Source organism: Ranitomeya variabilis, chromosome 1 (genome assembly GCF_051348905.1).
Source record: "Ranitomeya variabilis isolate aRanVar5 chromosome 1, aRanVar5.hap1, whole genome shotgun sequence".
In the NCBI taxonomy this organism is placed as follows: domain Eukaryota; kingdom Metazoa; phylum Chordata; class Amphibia; order Anura; family Dendrobatidae; genus Ranitomeya; species Ranitomeya variabilis.
In genome coordinates this window covers 238,650,471-238,665,119 of record NC_135232.1, presented here as the reverse complement: position 1 = coordinate 238,665,119, position 14,649 = coordinate 238,650,471, and the positions used below count along the sequence as shown (strand labels likewise).

At 47.4% G+C, this 14,649-nt stretch overlaps 1 protein-coding gene across 1 annotated transcript in view; it reads left to right on the top strand.

Annotated features, from left to right (window-relative positions):
- The first annotated feature begins 348 nt into the window (after positions 1 to 348).
- SLC15A4 (solute carrier family 15 member 4) overlaps positions 349 to 14,649 on the top strand; it is a 38,310-nt gene continuing 24,009 nt past the window's right edge. Inside the window, exon 1 of the mRNA XM_077293270.1 lies at positions 349 to 1,024. Within this exon, the coding sequence (XP_077149385.1) occupies positions 464 to 1,024 (561 nt within the window). The 5' untranslated portion in view covers positions 349 to 463. The remainder of the gene's footprint in view (positions 1,025 to 14,649) is intronic.

The window sequence follows — 14,649 nt, the reverse complement described above, 5'->3', positions numbered from 1 at the left end:
CGGATACAGCGGGCGGTCCCATACACAGAGGACAGTTCCGGATAGAGCGCAGGAGGCCAGCAATCTGCCGTAGTGCACTGCTGACTGCTGCGCGCAGTCTCCGCACACCTGGTCCTCAGTCACGTGATCTCTTGTGTACGTTATAAGGCTCAGCCTAATAACATCACATGACTTCCACTGCTAACAACCAATGAGCGGCCTCACAGAGAGAGGGCAACAGCGACCTCAGCCAATTGCATTTCAGCACTGTGATGGGAGGGGCGTGGCTGCAGTCACGAGTGCGCGTGTATAGGGAGCGTAGAGAGCAGTCATGCGACAGGTGGGAGGAGCTAGTGCTATGATTGGAGAATTAATTAAGAAGTAGGCGGGGTTGTGGCTACTTCGTGACGTGGGCGCCGCACACTTCCTGTGTGTGAGTGTGGAGCTGTTTGGGGCGCCCGGTCCATGAAGCGCAGTGCTGGCCATGGAAGACTCTAATGAGCGGAGCCCCCTGCTGGGCAGCCCTCCGCCTGTCCTGGGCTCGGTGTTCTCCGGCCGCCGGCTGGCCTGTGCTGCGGTGCTGCTCTCCGAGATGCTGGAGAGAGTGGCCTTCTATGGCATCACATCCAACCTGGTGCTGTTCCTCAATGGATCCCTGTACAACTGGGAGGGCACCCAGGCCAGCGAGGCGCTGCTGCTGTTCATGGGCATCACCTACCTGGTGTCCCCGTTCGCCGGGTGGCTGGCGGACGCCCTGATCGGCCGCTTCTGTACCATCCTGCTCAGCATGGTGCTGTACCTGCTGGGCATGCTGCTCTTCCCGCTGATCACCTACCCCGGCACCCGGCCGGCCTTCTGCGGGGACATCTCCATGGTTACGGTGGAGAACTGCACGACCCCCAATGGCACCGAGAACGGCTCCCACATCCCGTGCCACGACCAGACGCCCCGGTACTGCGGCACCGCCTTATTCATCGGACTGGTGGTCGTGGCGCTGGGGGTGGGCGCTGTCAAGGCCAACATCACTCCGTTCGGGGCTGACCAGGTACGTTATGCCAGGCCACGTCTGTGCCACAGTGTTCATGGTGCACTATGTACCGGGACCCCCACTATATACGCCAAGGCGGGGGGGGCGCTCCCTCTACTCCTGCCCCCCCCCCTCTGTGTATGGGGGACACGGGGGGGCGCTCCCTCTACTCCTGCCCCCCCCCCCTCTGTGTATGGTGGACACGGGGGGGCGCTCCCTCTACTCCTGCCCCCCCCCCCTCTGTGTATGGGGGACACGGGGGGGCGCTCCCTCTACTCCTGCCCCCCCCCCCCTCTGTGTATGGTGGACACGGGGGGGCGCTCCCTCTACTCCTGCCCCCCCCCCCCTCTGTGTATGGGGGACACGGGGGGGCGCTCCCTCTACTCCTGCCCCCCCCCCTCTGTGTATGGTGGACACGGGGGGGCGCTCCCTCTACGCCTGGCCCCAATACTCCTGCCCCCAATCTGTGTATGGGGGACACGGGGGGGGGGGGGGGGGGCGCTCCCTCTACGCCTGGCCCACTTATGTCCGGTCCTCTTATACTGTCCCATCGGCTAAACATCTTTGTGGGGTGTGCTGCATGTCTGCGTCTTTCTACCTTGATTATCCCAATATAGTGGGTTAATCAGCTGGAACTCTGCACTATAACAATCTGGAACTGGGGAAAATATGAATTTGCTTTAACTTTAGTTTGACCCATATAAATTGAATTAATATATTAAACTCCAAGTGACCTGTCCGTGGTCATTACAACTGATTGCATTTGCCAAAAAAACCTTTTCTACAGGGATTAATGACCGTCACATATTTAAATACACAGATGTGGCTTTGGGCGAAAGTCTTTTTGGTCTCCCCTCCTCTTCAATCACTCGTAGATGTGTACATTTTGACCAAGCAGACAGTGGTATAATTGATTAGATTAGACCTGCAGGAATGAATGGCGGCTTCTCACAGGGTGAGGTGTAGGCGCAGGTCTTAACCTTAACTTAAGGTTTTTTGGTGTGTGTTTTAAAGGAAAAAAAAAGTACCCTCCTCTAGTGTCTGCCAACGCAGGGCACAGTCTCCAGTGGCCGCCCACAGGTCTCTGACGGGCAGTACTGGTAAACCGAGACCGCGGGTGGCACAGGGGTGTCTGTGCGGGACACTGCCTGGTATGAGAATATGGCCATCTAGGGTTTATATTCACTTCAACTTTTTAGCAATACTCTGCTTTTTGTCCAGATCTGTGATGGGCCTTTCTGCTCTGGGGGATGTTCTGTAAGGGGATCTCCGCTCTCTCATCTTCCAGACCTGTACACTATTGGCAGCTGGCTGACTGCAGGTGTGCACAGGGCTGAGCATTCTTCAGGCCAGGGTTGTCTGAGGTCACTGGTGAATGTGGACTAGGTACACCCTCTCTGAACTCTATGGTCTTGCACATAAGGACATGAAAATATATATTTTTTTTTTCTCGTCTGGTCCTTTTTAAAAGGTATAGGAATTAGATAAATTAATAACTCGCTTGGAAAATCACTTTTCACAGCAGCTGCTACAAGCGAGTGTCCTGACTTTATCAGTATGTAGAGGGCTTCTGGCCCTCCCTACAGCGTTCCTTCAGCACTTTCAGTATAGGGGCCGGGCTCCATCCTAATGTTAAGCTGCCATTAACATGGCTTTACCTGTTGTGACTGCTTCCCTTTAAGGTCTCTGCCTATGATCAGTGCCCATAAATCAGCTTTTCCCTAAGCGGCAGTGTAATCTGGCATTGGTTCAGCATGGTGGGTCGTAGTGGTGAGAAGGCTCTCCAGTCATGAGATACGCCAGGGGCTTTGTGCACAGTGAATCCCTCGCCTGGATGAGGTTACAGTTTGATTTGTCCGAGATCTTAAAGGAAAACTCTTCATCTTGAGACTTTATTTTCTATTATAGTAGCGTCCCCTATATTCTTTACCAGCTACTTTGCTTTTAACCCAGAAAATACTCAAACGTACGAACTGTATAACCATTTATAATTATGATCAGTGGGTTCTGCCCTGTGGGACCCTCACCAACTCCTAAGAATGGAAAGAAAGTGTTGGTATAGCACTGTGTGACCCTTATTTCCTCCTCTACAATGGTGCTCCTGGCCACCAGCTGTGCTTGAGAACCTCAACTGCCATCATTCGCCTCAGTTTTCATTTAGGATAGGAATTATAATATTTAGAAGTTTCCCAATCCATGTTGTGACACACCACATGATTTAGTATTGACCTCAAGAACTGGGGGTTTTGCACTAAACACACACACACACACACACACACACACACACACACACACACACACTCCTTCACCAAAATGAATCTTGCCCAACCATTCTCCTGAGATGTTTTCCCTCCATGATTCTTGATGCTTGAGTCCACTAGTGAATTGCTTTTCTACTGCTACAGCCAACGTGGTGAACAGCTTCTCCACCATGGAAATGTATGAAGATGCTATTGATTGCAAGTTGTGTGGATTGCATCTGTGAGAGTGGAGCTGTAGCTACCACTTCATAATGAAGCTTAGTTCCCATTCTCACCGTGACTTGCCATTACATGACCACTTTGCTAGCTCCAAATGGGTACAGAAGGTTTCCCACTGTCCTGCAGGCTAGGTAGCGGAGGCTGACTGTGAGTCACACCAAGCTCAACACTGTGGAAAGTCACTTCTCTATTTCAAAACGCCAACTAAGAATGAAGTTCCCCTTGCCCCTTCACCGTGAACTCCACCGCGCAGACTGGTTTGTGTTGCCTTGACAGTCTGGGCCTCACGGTACTAACACAGGAAGTAAGATTAGTCATAGGGAATAGTACCATAAATGGTTTTAAGTGTGTATGTATCTAAACTTATTATGATCTATTTTATATAATTTGAATGCCTGGTGCAGCAGTTATGCCCAATCTTTGCAGTTCTCCTTTACAGCTCTGGCAAAAATTAAGAGACCACTGCAAAAATGTTCAGTTTGTCTGATTTTTCTCTTTATAGGTAGAATTTTGAGTGAAATGTAAATTGTTCTTTTATTCTATAAACTACTGACAACAAGTCTCTGAAATTCCAAAAAATAAATTTTGTATTTATCAGAAAATGAGAAATTGTCAAAATAACAAACCCAGTGCTTTCAGACCTCAAATAATGCTAAGAAAAGAAGTTCATAATCATTTAGGAACAACAATACTAATGTGTTTAACTTGGGAAGAGTTCAGGAATCAATATTTTGTGGAATAACCAAGATTGTTAATTGCAGCTTTCATGCGTCTTGGCATGGTTTCCACCAGTCTTTCACACTGCTTTTGGGTGACCTTATCCACTCCTGGTAGAAAACTCTAAGCAATTCTTCTTTGTTTGATGGCTTGTATCTATCCATCTTGCTCTTGATTACATTCCTGAGGTTATCAATGGGGTTCAGGTCTGGAGATTGGGCTGGTCATGACAGGGTTTTTATGTGGTGGTCCTTCATCCACATATTGACTGACCTAGCTGTGTGGCATGACGCATTGTCCTGCTGGGAAAAAAACAGTCCTCAGAGTTGAGCAACATTGCCTGAGCAGAAGGAATCAACTGTTTTTCCAGGATAACTTTGTGTGCGGCTTGATTCATACGTCCTTCACAAAGAACAACCTGCCCAATTCTAATCTTGCTGAAGCATCCCCAGATCACCGATCCTCCACCAAATTTTACAGTAAGTTCAAGACTCTGTGGCTTGTACGCCTTTCCAGGTCTCCATCTAACCATTAGATGACCAGGTGTTGGGCAAAGCTGAAAATTAGACTCATCAGTGAAGATTACCTTACTCCAGTCCTCTATGGTCCAATCCTTATGGTCTTTGGCAAACTTCAGGCTGGCTTTCCTTTGCTTCTCATTGATGAATAGCTTTTTTTTCTAGCTTTACATGACTTGAGCACTGCCTCTAGGAGCCTGATAAGAACTGTTCTTGCCGTGCACTTCACCCCAGCTGCCATTCCTTTTGTAGGTCACTTGATGTAATCCTGCGGCTGCTGAGTGACGTTTGAATAAGATGACGTCATCCCAGTCAGTGGACAGTCGTTTTCACCGTCTGCCAGTCTGTAGGTTTGTTGCCCCCAATGTCAGCTGCTTGAGATTGTTGTAATGGACAGCCGTCTTAGAAATTTTAAGGATGGAGGCAACATGATGCGCACTGTATCCCTCTGCTAGTAAAGCCAGAATTGAGCCCTTCTTTTCCTCACTCAAGACTTTTCTTTTCAACTCCTTTGGCATGGTTAAAAGTTGTTTTTTCATTCCTATTATTTTGGAATATTACTAGCGCTTCTTTTGCCATCCAGCTTGTCCTAATGCAAGAGGATTGTGAACACCACAAGTGATTTTTATTCTTTCCTTTGTTAAATAAGATTTGGTTCAGGTGATCACCTAATCAGAAGCACATTAAAGGGAACCGATCACCCCGTTTTTTAAAGATTAGATAAAAATAGTGTGAAATAGGGGCAGAGCTGGGCTTTACATTAGTGCCTTTTTGGTGACTTTATTCCCCAGTTAGGCTGCCGAAATACCTTTGTGAAGTGTCCGTTTTGTCCTGTCACTCAAGTTGGTCAGGTCGGATGGGCGTGGTTAAATAGCGGTTCCTCCCCCCCCTGCTTCTCGGCGTGTCTTTCGTAAACGCGATCTGTGAATGGCACAGATCGCGCTTTTTCTTAGCAGTTGCACAGTGAATTTGCCTCCGGCGCCTGCGCATTATGTTTTTCCCAACTGTGGGCATAGCATATTTTATATCATTGCGCATGCGCGGGTCGTAACTTTAGCCTTGGTGCCCCGGAAGTGATCATATGGGCATAGTGTTTATCTGGATGCCGGTAATTTTTTCTCAGCCCGAACTGCGAGCGTAAGTTTGGTGCCAATCGCTCGCCTGCCTATCGTTCTATCTATCATTTTTTACCGGCATCCAGATAAACACTATGCCCATATGATCACTTCCGGGGCACCAAGGCTAAAGTTACGACCCGCGCATGCGCAATGATATAAAATATGCTATGCCCACAGTTGGGAAAAACATAATGCGCAGGCGCCGGAGGCAAATTCACTGCGCAACTGCTAAGAAAAAGCGCGATCTGTGCCATTCACAGATCGCGTTTACGAAAGACACGCCGAGAAGCAAGGGGGAGGAACCGCTATTTAACCACGCCCATCCGACCTGACCAACTTGAGTGACAGGACAAAACGGCCACTTCACAAAGGTATTTCGGCAGCCTAACTGGGGAATAAAGTCACCAAAAAGGCACTAATGTAAAGCCCAGCTCTGCCCCTATTTCACACTATTTTTATCTAATCTTTAAAAAACGGGGTGATAGGTTCCCTTTAAGTAGAATGAGGTGTACTCTGGTAGGAATTTAAGGCTGCGTGTCCACGTTCAGGATGGCCAGCGGTATCGCCGGAGCGGCGAAGCCGCTCGGCGCTAAGCCCCGCCCCCTTTTTGGACGCGAGGATGCCGAATGTGTTAACTGTACACATCCGGGATCATCGTCCCCCCCCCTCCCATAGGGCCCTGTGTTATGCCTTGCGGGGACGCTGCGTCCCCGCAAGGTGTACGGACATGCTGCGATCTTAAAAGATGCGCAGCATGTCCGGAGTCGCAGGCCCGCCGCGTGCGGGTTTCCACGCATAGTGGACACGGGATTTCAAAAAATCGCCGTTTTCTGCTGTCACTCATGCTGGTCTGGTCATATGGGTGTGGTGACAGCTCTGTTTCTCCCCCAGAATCCTGCTCATCATTACTTTGGTGGCGTAGTGGTGTGCGCATGTCCAAAGCGAAGATCCACTGCCCAGGAGATTCAAAACAGCGCAGTCTTCGCTATTCGCCGTTTACCGGTGGGCGTGGCCATCTTTCCTGTGGCCGCGCGTGCGCAGATGGAGCACTCTGCTGCCCGGGGCTTCTGGAAAATGGCCGCGGGATTCCGCGCATGCGCAGATGGAGAGCGTGGCGGCCATTTTCCTGAAGCCCCAGGCAGCAGAGCGCTCCATCTGCGCACGCGTGGCCACAGGAAAGATGGCCGCGCCCACCGGTAAACTGCGAATAGCGAAGACTGCGCTGTTTTGAACCTCCTGGGCAGTGGATCTTCGCTTTGGACATGCGCACACCACTACGCCACCAACGTAATGATGAGCAGGATTCTGGGGGAGAAACAGCGCTGTCACCACGCCCATAGGACCAGACCAGCGTGAGTGACAGAAAACGGCGACTTTACAAAGGTATTTCGGCAGCTTAGGTAGGTTATAAAGGCACACAAAGACACTAATGTAACGCCCAGCTCTGCCCCTATTTAACGCTATTTTTAGCTCCTCTTCAAAAAAACGGGGTGACAGGTTCCCTTTAATTTTTGCCAGAGCTGTATAGTGAAATTCACAGGAGACTGGGATCTTCAGTGTATATACAGCAATTCTGTAGCGTATAGGTCAAGTGATATACGGATGAAAGAAATAGCATTTTTTTTTTTTTTTTTTTTTTTAAATGCACATACTATCTGTCAGGCTGCTATTATACCGTGGTGTTGGTAACAATTTGGATTTGGTGTAATGCTTTTGGTGGTTCTTTAAGACTTCTCAAGCTAAATATTGGCACTTGATGCTGTCAGGTTCCTGTTCCCTCATCTATTGTGAATGGACTAAATTATAGAGGGATCCAGTACTGCTGCCCAGTGAGTGGTGTAGTAAGTGTCGGCTGAGCTCACGTGCGTCCAGTAAACGCTATCAGACTGGTATCCGTTCATTTTACAGCAGTAAGTGTTCATGGTTGCCCTCTTGGTTCCTTGATTGACGCTTCGGCCTTGTCTGGCACCGTAGTCTATGGTATGTAGAGTTGAGTGAATTTTTGAAAGTTCGGATTGAGATTGGCAGCGAATATTTATTTTGCAATGTTTGCGGAACGTCATTGGAGTCATTAAGAGTTGAAATGACCGAATATATTCGGACACGATCTTCAGACATTAAATTTGGCACACATAGGGTGCCAATGCAGCACAAATATGGAAAATTCAAATTCTGCAATCCTTTCCAAACAAATTCGCTCATCTCTAATGGTAAGCACTTTTGATGTGTTTCCCATTATCAAGTAGGAAAGTTGTGTGGTGTGGCTTATTTATTTATTTTTCTCTTGCTTTGGGTAGCTTGGCCCCATCAGTCCAATGCCCCATCTAAATCAGATTAAACCTGTAGTCAATATTATTATTATTGTTGTTATTATTATTATTTCCGCAGCGCTTTACAAATTATAGAGGGGACTTGTGCAGACAATAGACATTACAGCATAACAGAAATCACAGTTCAAAACAGATACCAGGAGGAATGAGGGCCCTGCTCGCAAGCTTACAAACTATGAGGAAAAGGGGAGACACGAGAGGTGGATGGTAACAATTGCTTTAGTTATTTGGACCAGCCATAGTGTAAGGCTCGGGTGTTCATGTAAAGCTGCATGAACCAGTTAACTGCCTAAGTATGTAGCAGTACAGACAGAGGCTATTGACTGCATAAAGTGTATGACAACATGATGCGAGGAACCTGATTGTTTGGTTTTTTTTTTTTGGTTTTTTTTTTTGAATGGGCCACACAGGGATGGTTAGGTTAATGCGTTGAGGCGGTAGGCCAGTCTGAACAAATGAGTTTTTAGGGCACGCTTAAAACTGTGGGGATTAATCGTATTAACCTAGGTAATGCATTTCAAAGAATTGGCGCAGCACGTATAAAGTCTTGGAGACGGGAGTGGGAGGCTCTGATTATTGAGGATGCTAACCTGAGGTCATTAGCGGAGCGGAGGGCACGGGTAGGGTGGTAGACTGAGACCAGAGAGGAGATGTAGGGTGGTGCTGAGCCATGGAGTGCTTTGTGGATGAGGGTAGTAGTTTTGTACTGGATTCTGGAGTGGATGGGTAGCCAGTGTAATGACTGGCACAGGGTAGAGGCATCGGTGTAACGGTTGGTGAGGAATATGATTCTGGCAGCAGCATTCAGGACAGATTGGAGCGGGGAGAGTTTGGTAAGAGGGAGGCCGATTAGTAGAGAGTTACAATAGTCCAGACGAGAATGAATAAGTGAGACAGTAAGAGTTTTTGCAGAGTCGAAAGTAAGAAAAGGGCAAATTCTAGAAATGTTTACCACAGGGGTCAGTATTAGGCCCTCTTCTTTTTGACATATTTATTAATGACCTTGTAGGGGGCATTCAGAGTAGAATTTCTATATTTGCAGATGACACTAAACTCTGCAGGGTAATCAATAAAGAGGAGGACAATTTATATTACAGGATGATTTATGTAAACTAGAAGCTTGGGCTGATAAATGGCAAATGAGCTTTAATGGGGATAAATGTAAGGTCATGCACTTGGGTAGAAGGAATAAGATGTATAACTATGTGCTTAATTCTAAAACTCTGGGCAAAACCGTCAATGAAAGACCTGGGTGTATGGGTGGATGACAAACTCATATTCAGTGGCCAGTGTCAGGCAGCTGCTACAAAGGCAAATAAAATAATGGGATGCATTAAAACAGGAATAGATGCTCATGAGGAGAACATAATTTTACTTCTATACAAGTCACTAGTTCGACCACACTTAGAATACTGTGCACAGTTCTGGTCTCCGGTGTATAAGAAAGACGTAGCTGAACTGGAGTGGGTGCAAAGAAGAGCGACCAAGGTTATTAGAGGACTGGGGGGTCTGCCATACCAAGATAGGTTATTACACTTGGGGCTATTTAGTTTGGAAAAACGAAGGCTAAGGGGTGATCTTATGTTAATGTATAAATATATGAGGGGACAGTACAAAGACCTTTCTGATGATCTTTTTAATCATAGACCGGTGACAGGGACAAGGGGGCATCCTCTACGTCTGGAGGAAAAAAAGGTTTAAGCATAATAACAGACGCGGATTCTTTACTGTAAGAGCAGTGAGACTATGGAACTCTCTGCCGTATGATGTTGTAATGAGTGAGTCATTACTTAAATTTAAGAGGGGACTGGATGCCTTCCTGGAAAAGTATAATGTTACAGGGTATATATATTAGATTCTTTGATAGGGCGTTGATCCAGGGAACTAGTCTGATTGCCGTATGTGGGGTCGGGAAGGAATTTTTTTTTTCCCATGGTGGAGCTTACTCTTACCACATGGGTTTTTTTTGCCTTCCCCTGGATCAACATGTTAGGGCATGTTAGGCTACTTTCACACTGGCGTTTACTGCATTCCGTCACAATGCGTCGTTTTGCCGAAAAAACGCATCCTGCAAAAGTGTTTGCAGGATGCGTTTTTTCACCATTGATTAACATTAAGCGACGCATTGTGACGGATTGCCACCCGTCGCACCCGTCGTGCGACGGATGCGTCGTGCAGTGGCGGACCGTCGGGAGCAATGTCGGGAGCAAAAAACGTTGCTTGCAACGTTTTTTGCTCCGTCGTAAACTTCTTTTCTGACCACGCATGCGTGGCCGGAGCTCCGCCCCCACCTCCCCGCACCTCACAATGGGGCAGCGGATGCGCTGGAAAAATGCATCCGCTGCCCCCGTTGTGCGGCGGAGACAACGCTAGCGTCGGGAACGTTGGCCCGACGCACAGCGACGGGCCGAGCCCGACGCTAGTGTGAAAGTAGCCTTAGGCTATGGGTTGAACTAGATGGACTTAAAGTCTTCCTTCAACCTTAATAACTATGTTACTATGTTACTATGTAGATGCAGATAAGAGCGAGCCAGTGATCGGATGTGGGGGGTGAATGAAAGCTCTGAATCAAGGATGACCCCAAGGCAGCGGGCATGTTGCTTTGGAGTAATGGTGGAACCACACACGGAGATGGCAATGTCAGGCAAAGGTAGGTTAGTAGAGGGAGAGAACACGAGGAGTTCAGTTTTTGACAAGTTCCGTTTCAGATAGAGGGAGGACATGATGTTAGAGACAGCGGTAAGACAATCATAGGTGTTTTCTTAAAAGGTCGGTGTAATAACAGGAGAAGTGTATAATTGGGTGTCGTCAGCATAGAGATGGTACTGGAAACCAAATCTACTGATTGTTTGTCCAATAGGGGCAGTATACAAAGAGAAGAGGAGGGGGCCTAGGACTGATCCTTGAGGAACCCCAACAGTAAGGGGAAGGTGAGAGGAGGAGGAACCAGCAAAACATACAGTGAAGGAGCGGCCAGAGAGATAGGAGAACCAAGAGAACGGTGTCCTTGAGGCCGATGGAGCGGAGCATATTGAGGAGGAGCTGATGATCCACAGTGTCGAATGCTGCGGAGAGATCCAGGAGAATTAGCATAGAGTAGTGACCATTAGATTTAGCTGTTAGTAGGTCATTAGAGACTTTAGTGAGGGCAGTTTCAGTAGAGTATAAAGAGCGGAACCCAGATTGAAGAGGGTCGAGAAGAGAGTTATCTGAGAGATAGCGGGTAAGACGGGAGTGGACCAGACGTTCGAGGAGTTTAGAGATGAAGGGAAGATTAGAGACAGGTCTATAATTAGCGGCATAATTTTGGTCGAGGGAGGGTTTTTCTATCTTAACCCACATTCCACTCTGAGTGGGTTGGGAGCCGCAATCTGTGCAAAAGATCATAGAAGCCATATTGCAACCAATAACAGATAACTGGTTATTAAAAGGTTTCTCTGTTCCAGGTTAATGTTGGTCAGGGGATGAGTATTACTTTCTTGTGCTACATTCCAATGGCTGTTGTAAACCTTGGGCCAGTCATGTCTGCAAATTTTAGAAACTTACTAGCTGTGTGCCGCTCAATCCACATAGCGAATGGCTGTGCAAACTGTATTTCCATGCACTACTCTGGCCTGTAAATCGGACAAGACTTCAGCATGCTGGGAATCTCCACAGCACATCGGCTAACATGGGCTGAAAATCAGTTAGCCTTAAAGGATGTTCAAAGGAAGTAAAGAGGTCTGTGTATCAGTCCCAGCACAGACTGTTTTCTCGACTGACTGGTGGGCTCTTGACCCAAAATTAAGTTTCAAAGGACTACATGACTGCTAAGGTCGCTATAGGAGACCATCGGTCACTCCTTAAATTTAATGTGGACTATGGAGTTACGCGTTTCATCGAGTCTTTACATTCAGGCCCTGGGCAGAAATAAGTTCACCCATATTTTAGTGTGAGATTGAACTGATGCACAATGGGTCTCCCAAACTTGACAGCCTCATAAGCTTATAAAAACCTCCCAACTTTGAAAGATAAGAATGATGGTAAGATACTGTGGATTTGTCAGTTTTTATTACACAGTTGGTAACTCGGGCTCACCTTCCCTTTATATGCGGCCACACACATTGCTCCTAGCGAATGAATTCTGTTGTTTCCTCACAATGGTCTCACACCCCTAGTGCCCCCTCAAACAGTATGCTGCCCCCACAGTGTGTACACACACACACACACACACACACACACACACACACACACACACACACACACACACACACACACACACACACACACACACACACCTCTAGCATGTGTCCTGCTCCTCTTTGCTGCCAAGTGACTGGTTCTCTCCTCAGCTCTTCAGTCTCACCAGAATCTTGACTGACTGTCCTGCCAGGACCTTCGTGTTATGTGATTCACACCTACATTCAAAACAAAACATTCATGCTGCCCTTCTCTCAAAATGGACCCAAAGTGCCACAGGGTCCTGACAGGATCATCTGCCTCTACATAGACTAGACAAGGGATCTGATTGTTCCCTGCTCCATCCTTCTATTCAGCAGTGTCTGTGTCCTGAGAAGACAGCTGCAACTGAAGTCCTGACGTAACCCTTCTTCCAGCAAGACAGTAGGACAGCTCCCCAAAGTGCAGATTGTCTGGCTGGATGATACGGTGCATATAAGGCTGTCATGTTTGGGTCAGGAGACATCTGTGCTTCTTCCCATAATGACTGATATATGGACTTCTGACTTCAGGTTTAATGCACATAAAACTATACAATTTCTCACACAGAAGTGCTAATCCTATCCTCTGTCAGAGCACTTATTCTTGGGGTACAACCTCTTTACAAATAGATCTCCCATTCTTAAAGTGGTGGCTTATGTACACTTACACACTTTCGATGACACTCGGCAGGTACTTGGCCCCACTAGAGTCCAGAGCTGGCTTCTGTCACTTCTCAGTCCTGGTGTTGACTAGAGGGGCAATATGGCAGCAGCGCTTGTCACACCTATGGCCAGTCTTTGAGCTCCCACTGCATGCAGTCAATCTCTGCTCAAGCTCTACATTCAGTAACTGGCTAGAGCTGTGTGACCAATGTCACCCCTCTTGTCACAACACTGAGACTACTGCAGCAGTGGGAGACGGTGCTGGACACTGTGGGGTGAGTACCTGGAGAGTTCATTTTATGTTCTTTTCACACTTTATTAAAGGAGATGTCAATGTTCAGCATCTTGGGGTTGGGGGGGGGGGCTATTCAGCTTGATTGTGGCCACATGTGTTGCCTATGAGTGAGGGTGGAAGGAGTCATAAATCCCTTGGCTCTCTCCCTCTGAGCACAGCTCAGCATTACCTTACTATGGGTTCACCAGAATTCTAGTGTAAGTGTTTTGAATTCCCAAGATTTAAAAACTATTGGGGTGTTCATGCCACTCTCCCAGCTCTGACAAAATGGGGCACGGCAGTACCACAGGACTACTCCAGAAACTTCACTCCAGTACCTGAACGCCACTCGTCAGACGCCAACTATTCATGAAGAGACATGCGCTTTCATGAATTGGGAGCTTCTGACTCAGCACGCCTCATTATGGCTTGCGTGAGCAACGCTAGTCTTGATGAATCGGGGACTAGGTGCCCACACTTAGACATGAGCAATTGGTTCAGGAGCCCTGAATTAAAGTATATGGCTGAGGCCTTTGTACTTTATGCTAATAAACTCCCATGTTTTCAGCCCAGGAGGCGGTCCTGTTAGTGGTGACAAAGACATCCAGTCAGTCACTGCTGTCAAACTGAGGGGTCTGGCTCACAATCTCTGGGGTGATTCATCCCAAAGTTGTTTGGGGGATGAAGTCCGGGCTTTGACCGCTTTGTGCAGGTCAGACTTGTTCTTCCACACCAAACTTGCCTAATTATCCCTATGTGGACCTTACTCTGTGCACTGGGGTCCGGTCATAGGGAACAGAAAAAGGCTTTCTCCAAACTCTCATAAAGTTGGAAACACAATTGTCCAAAATGTCTTGGCATGCTCAAGTATGAAGATTTCCCTTGAAAATTTAGGGCTGGGGCCAAATTCTGAATAACCACTCGATAAAATGTATTATTCCTCGTCCCATCAAACTTTTCAGTTGGCACAGTACAATGTAGTCAAGCAGGTAATGTATTCCTGGTATTTCCCAGACCCCTCCATCAGACTGCCAGATAGTGATTTATCACGCCACAAAACTGTCCCAGTGTATGTATTAACACCAGTTCATCAAATACTTTGCATTGTGCTTGGTGATGTAAGGCTTTCATGTAGCTGACCAGACTTGGAAACCTATGCCATGTAGCTCCTGGCGCACCATTTTACCACTTATGTTATGGCTAGTCTACATCATGCACCTTGGCACTGTAACCCCACTAGTTACTTTACGTGGCATCTGCTTTGTGGCTGAGCTGCTGTGATTCCTAAATTCTTCCACTTTCCAATAATACTACTCAGTTGATTGAGGAAATTTAATGAACTGA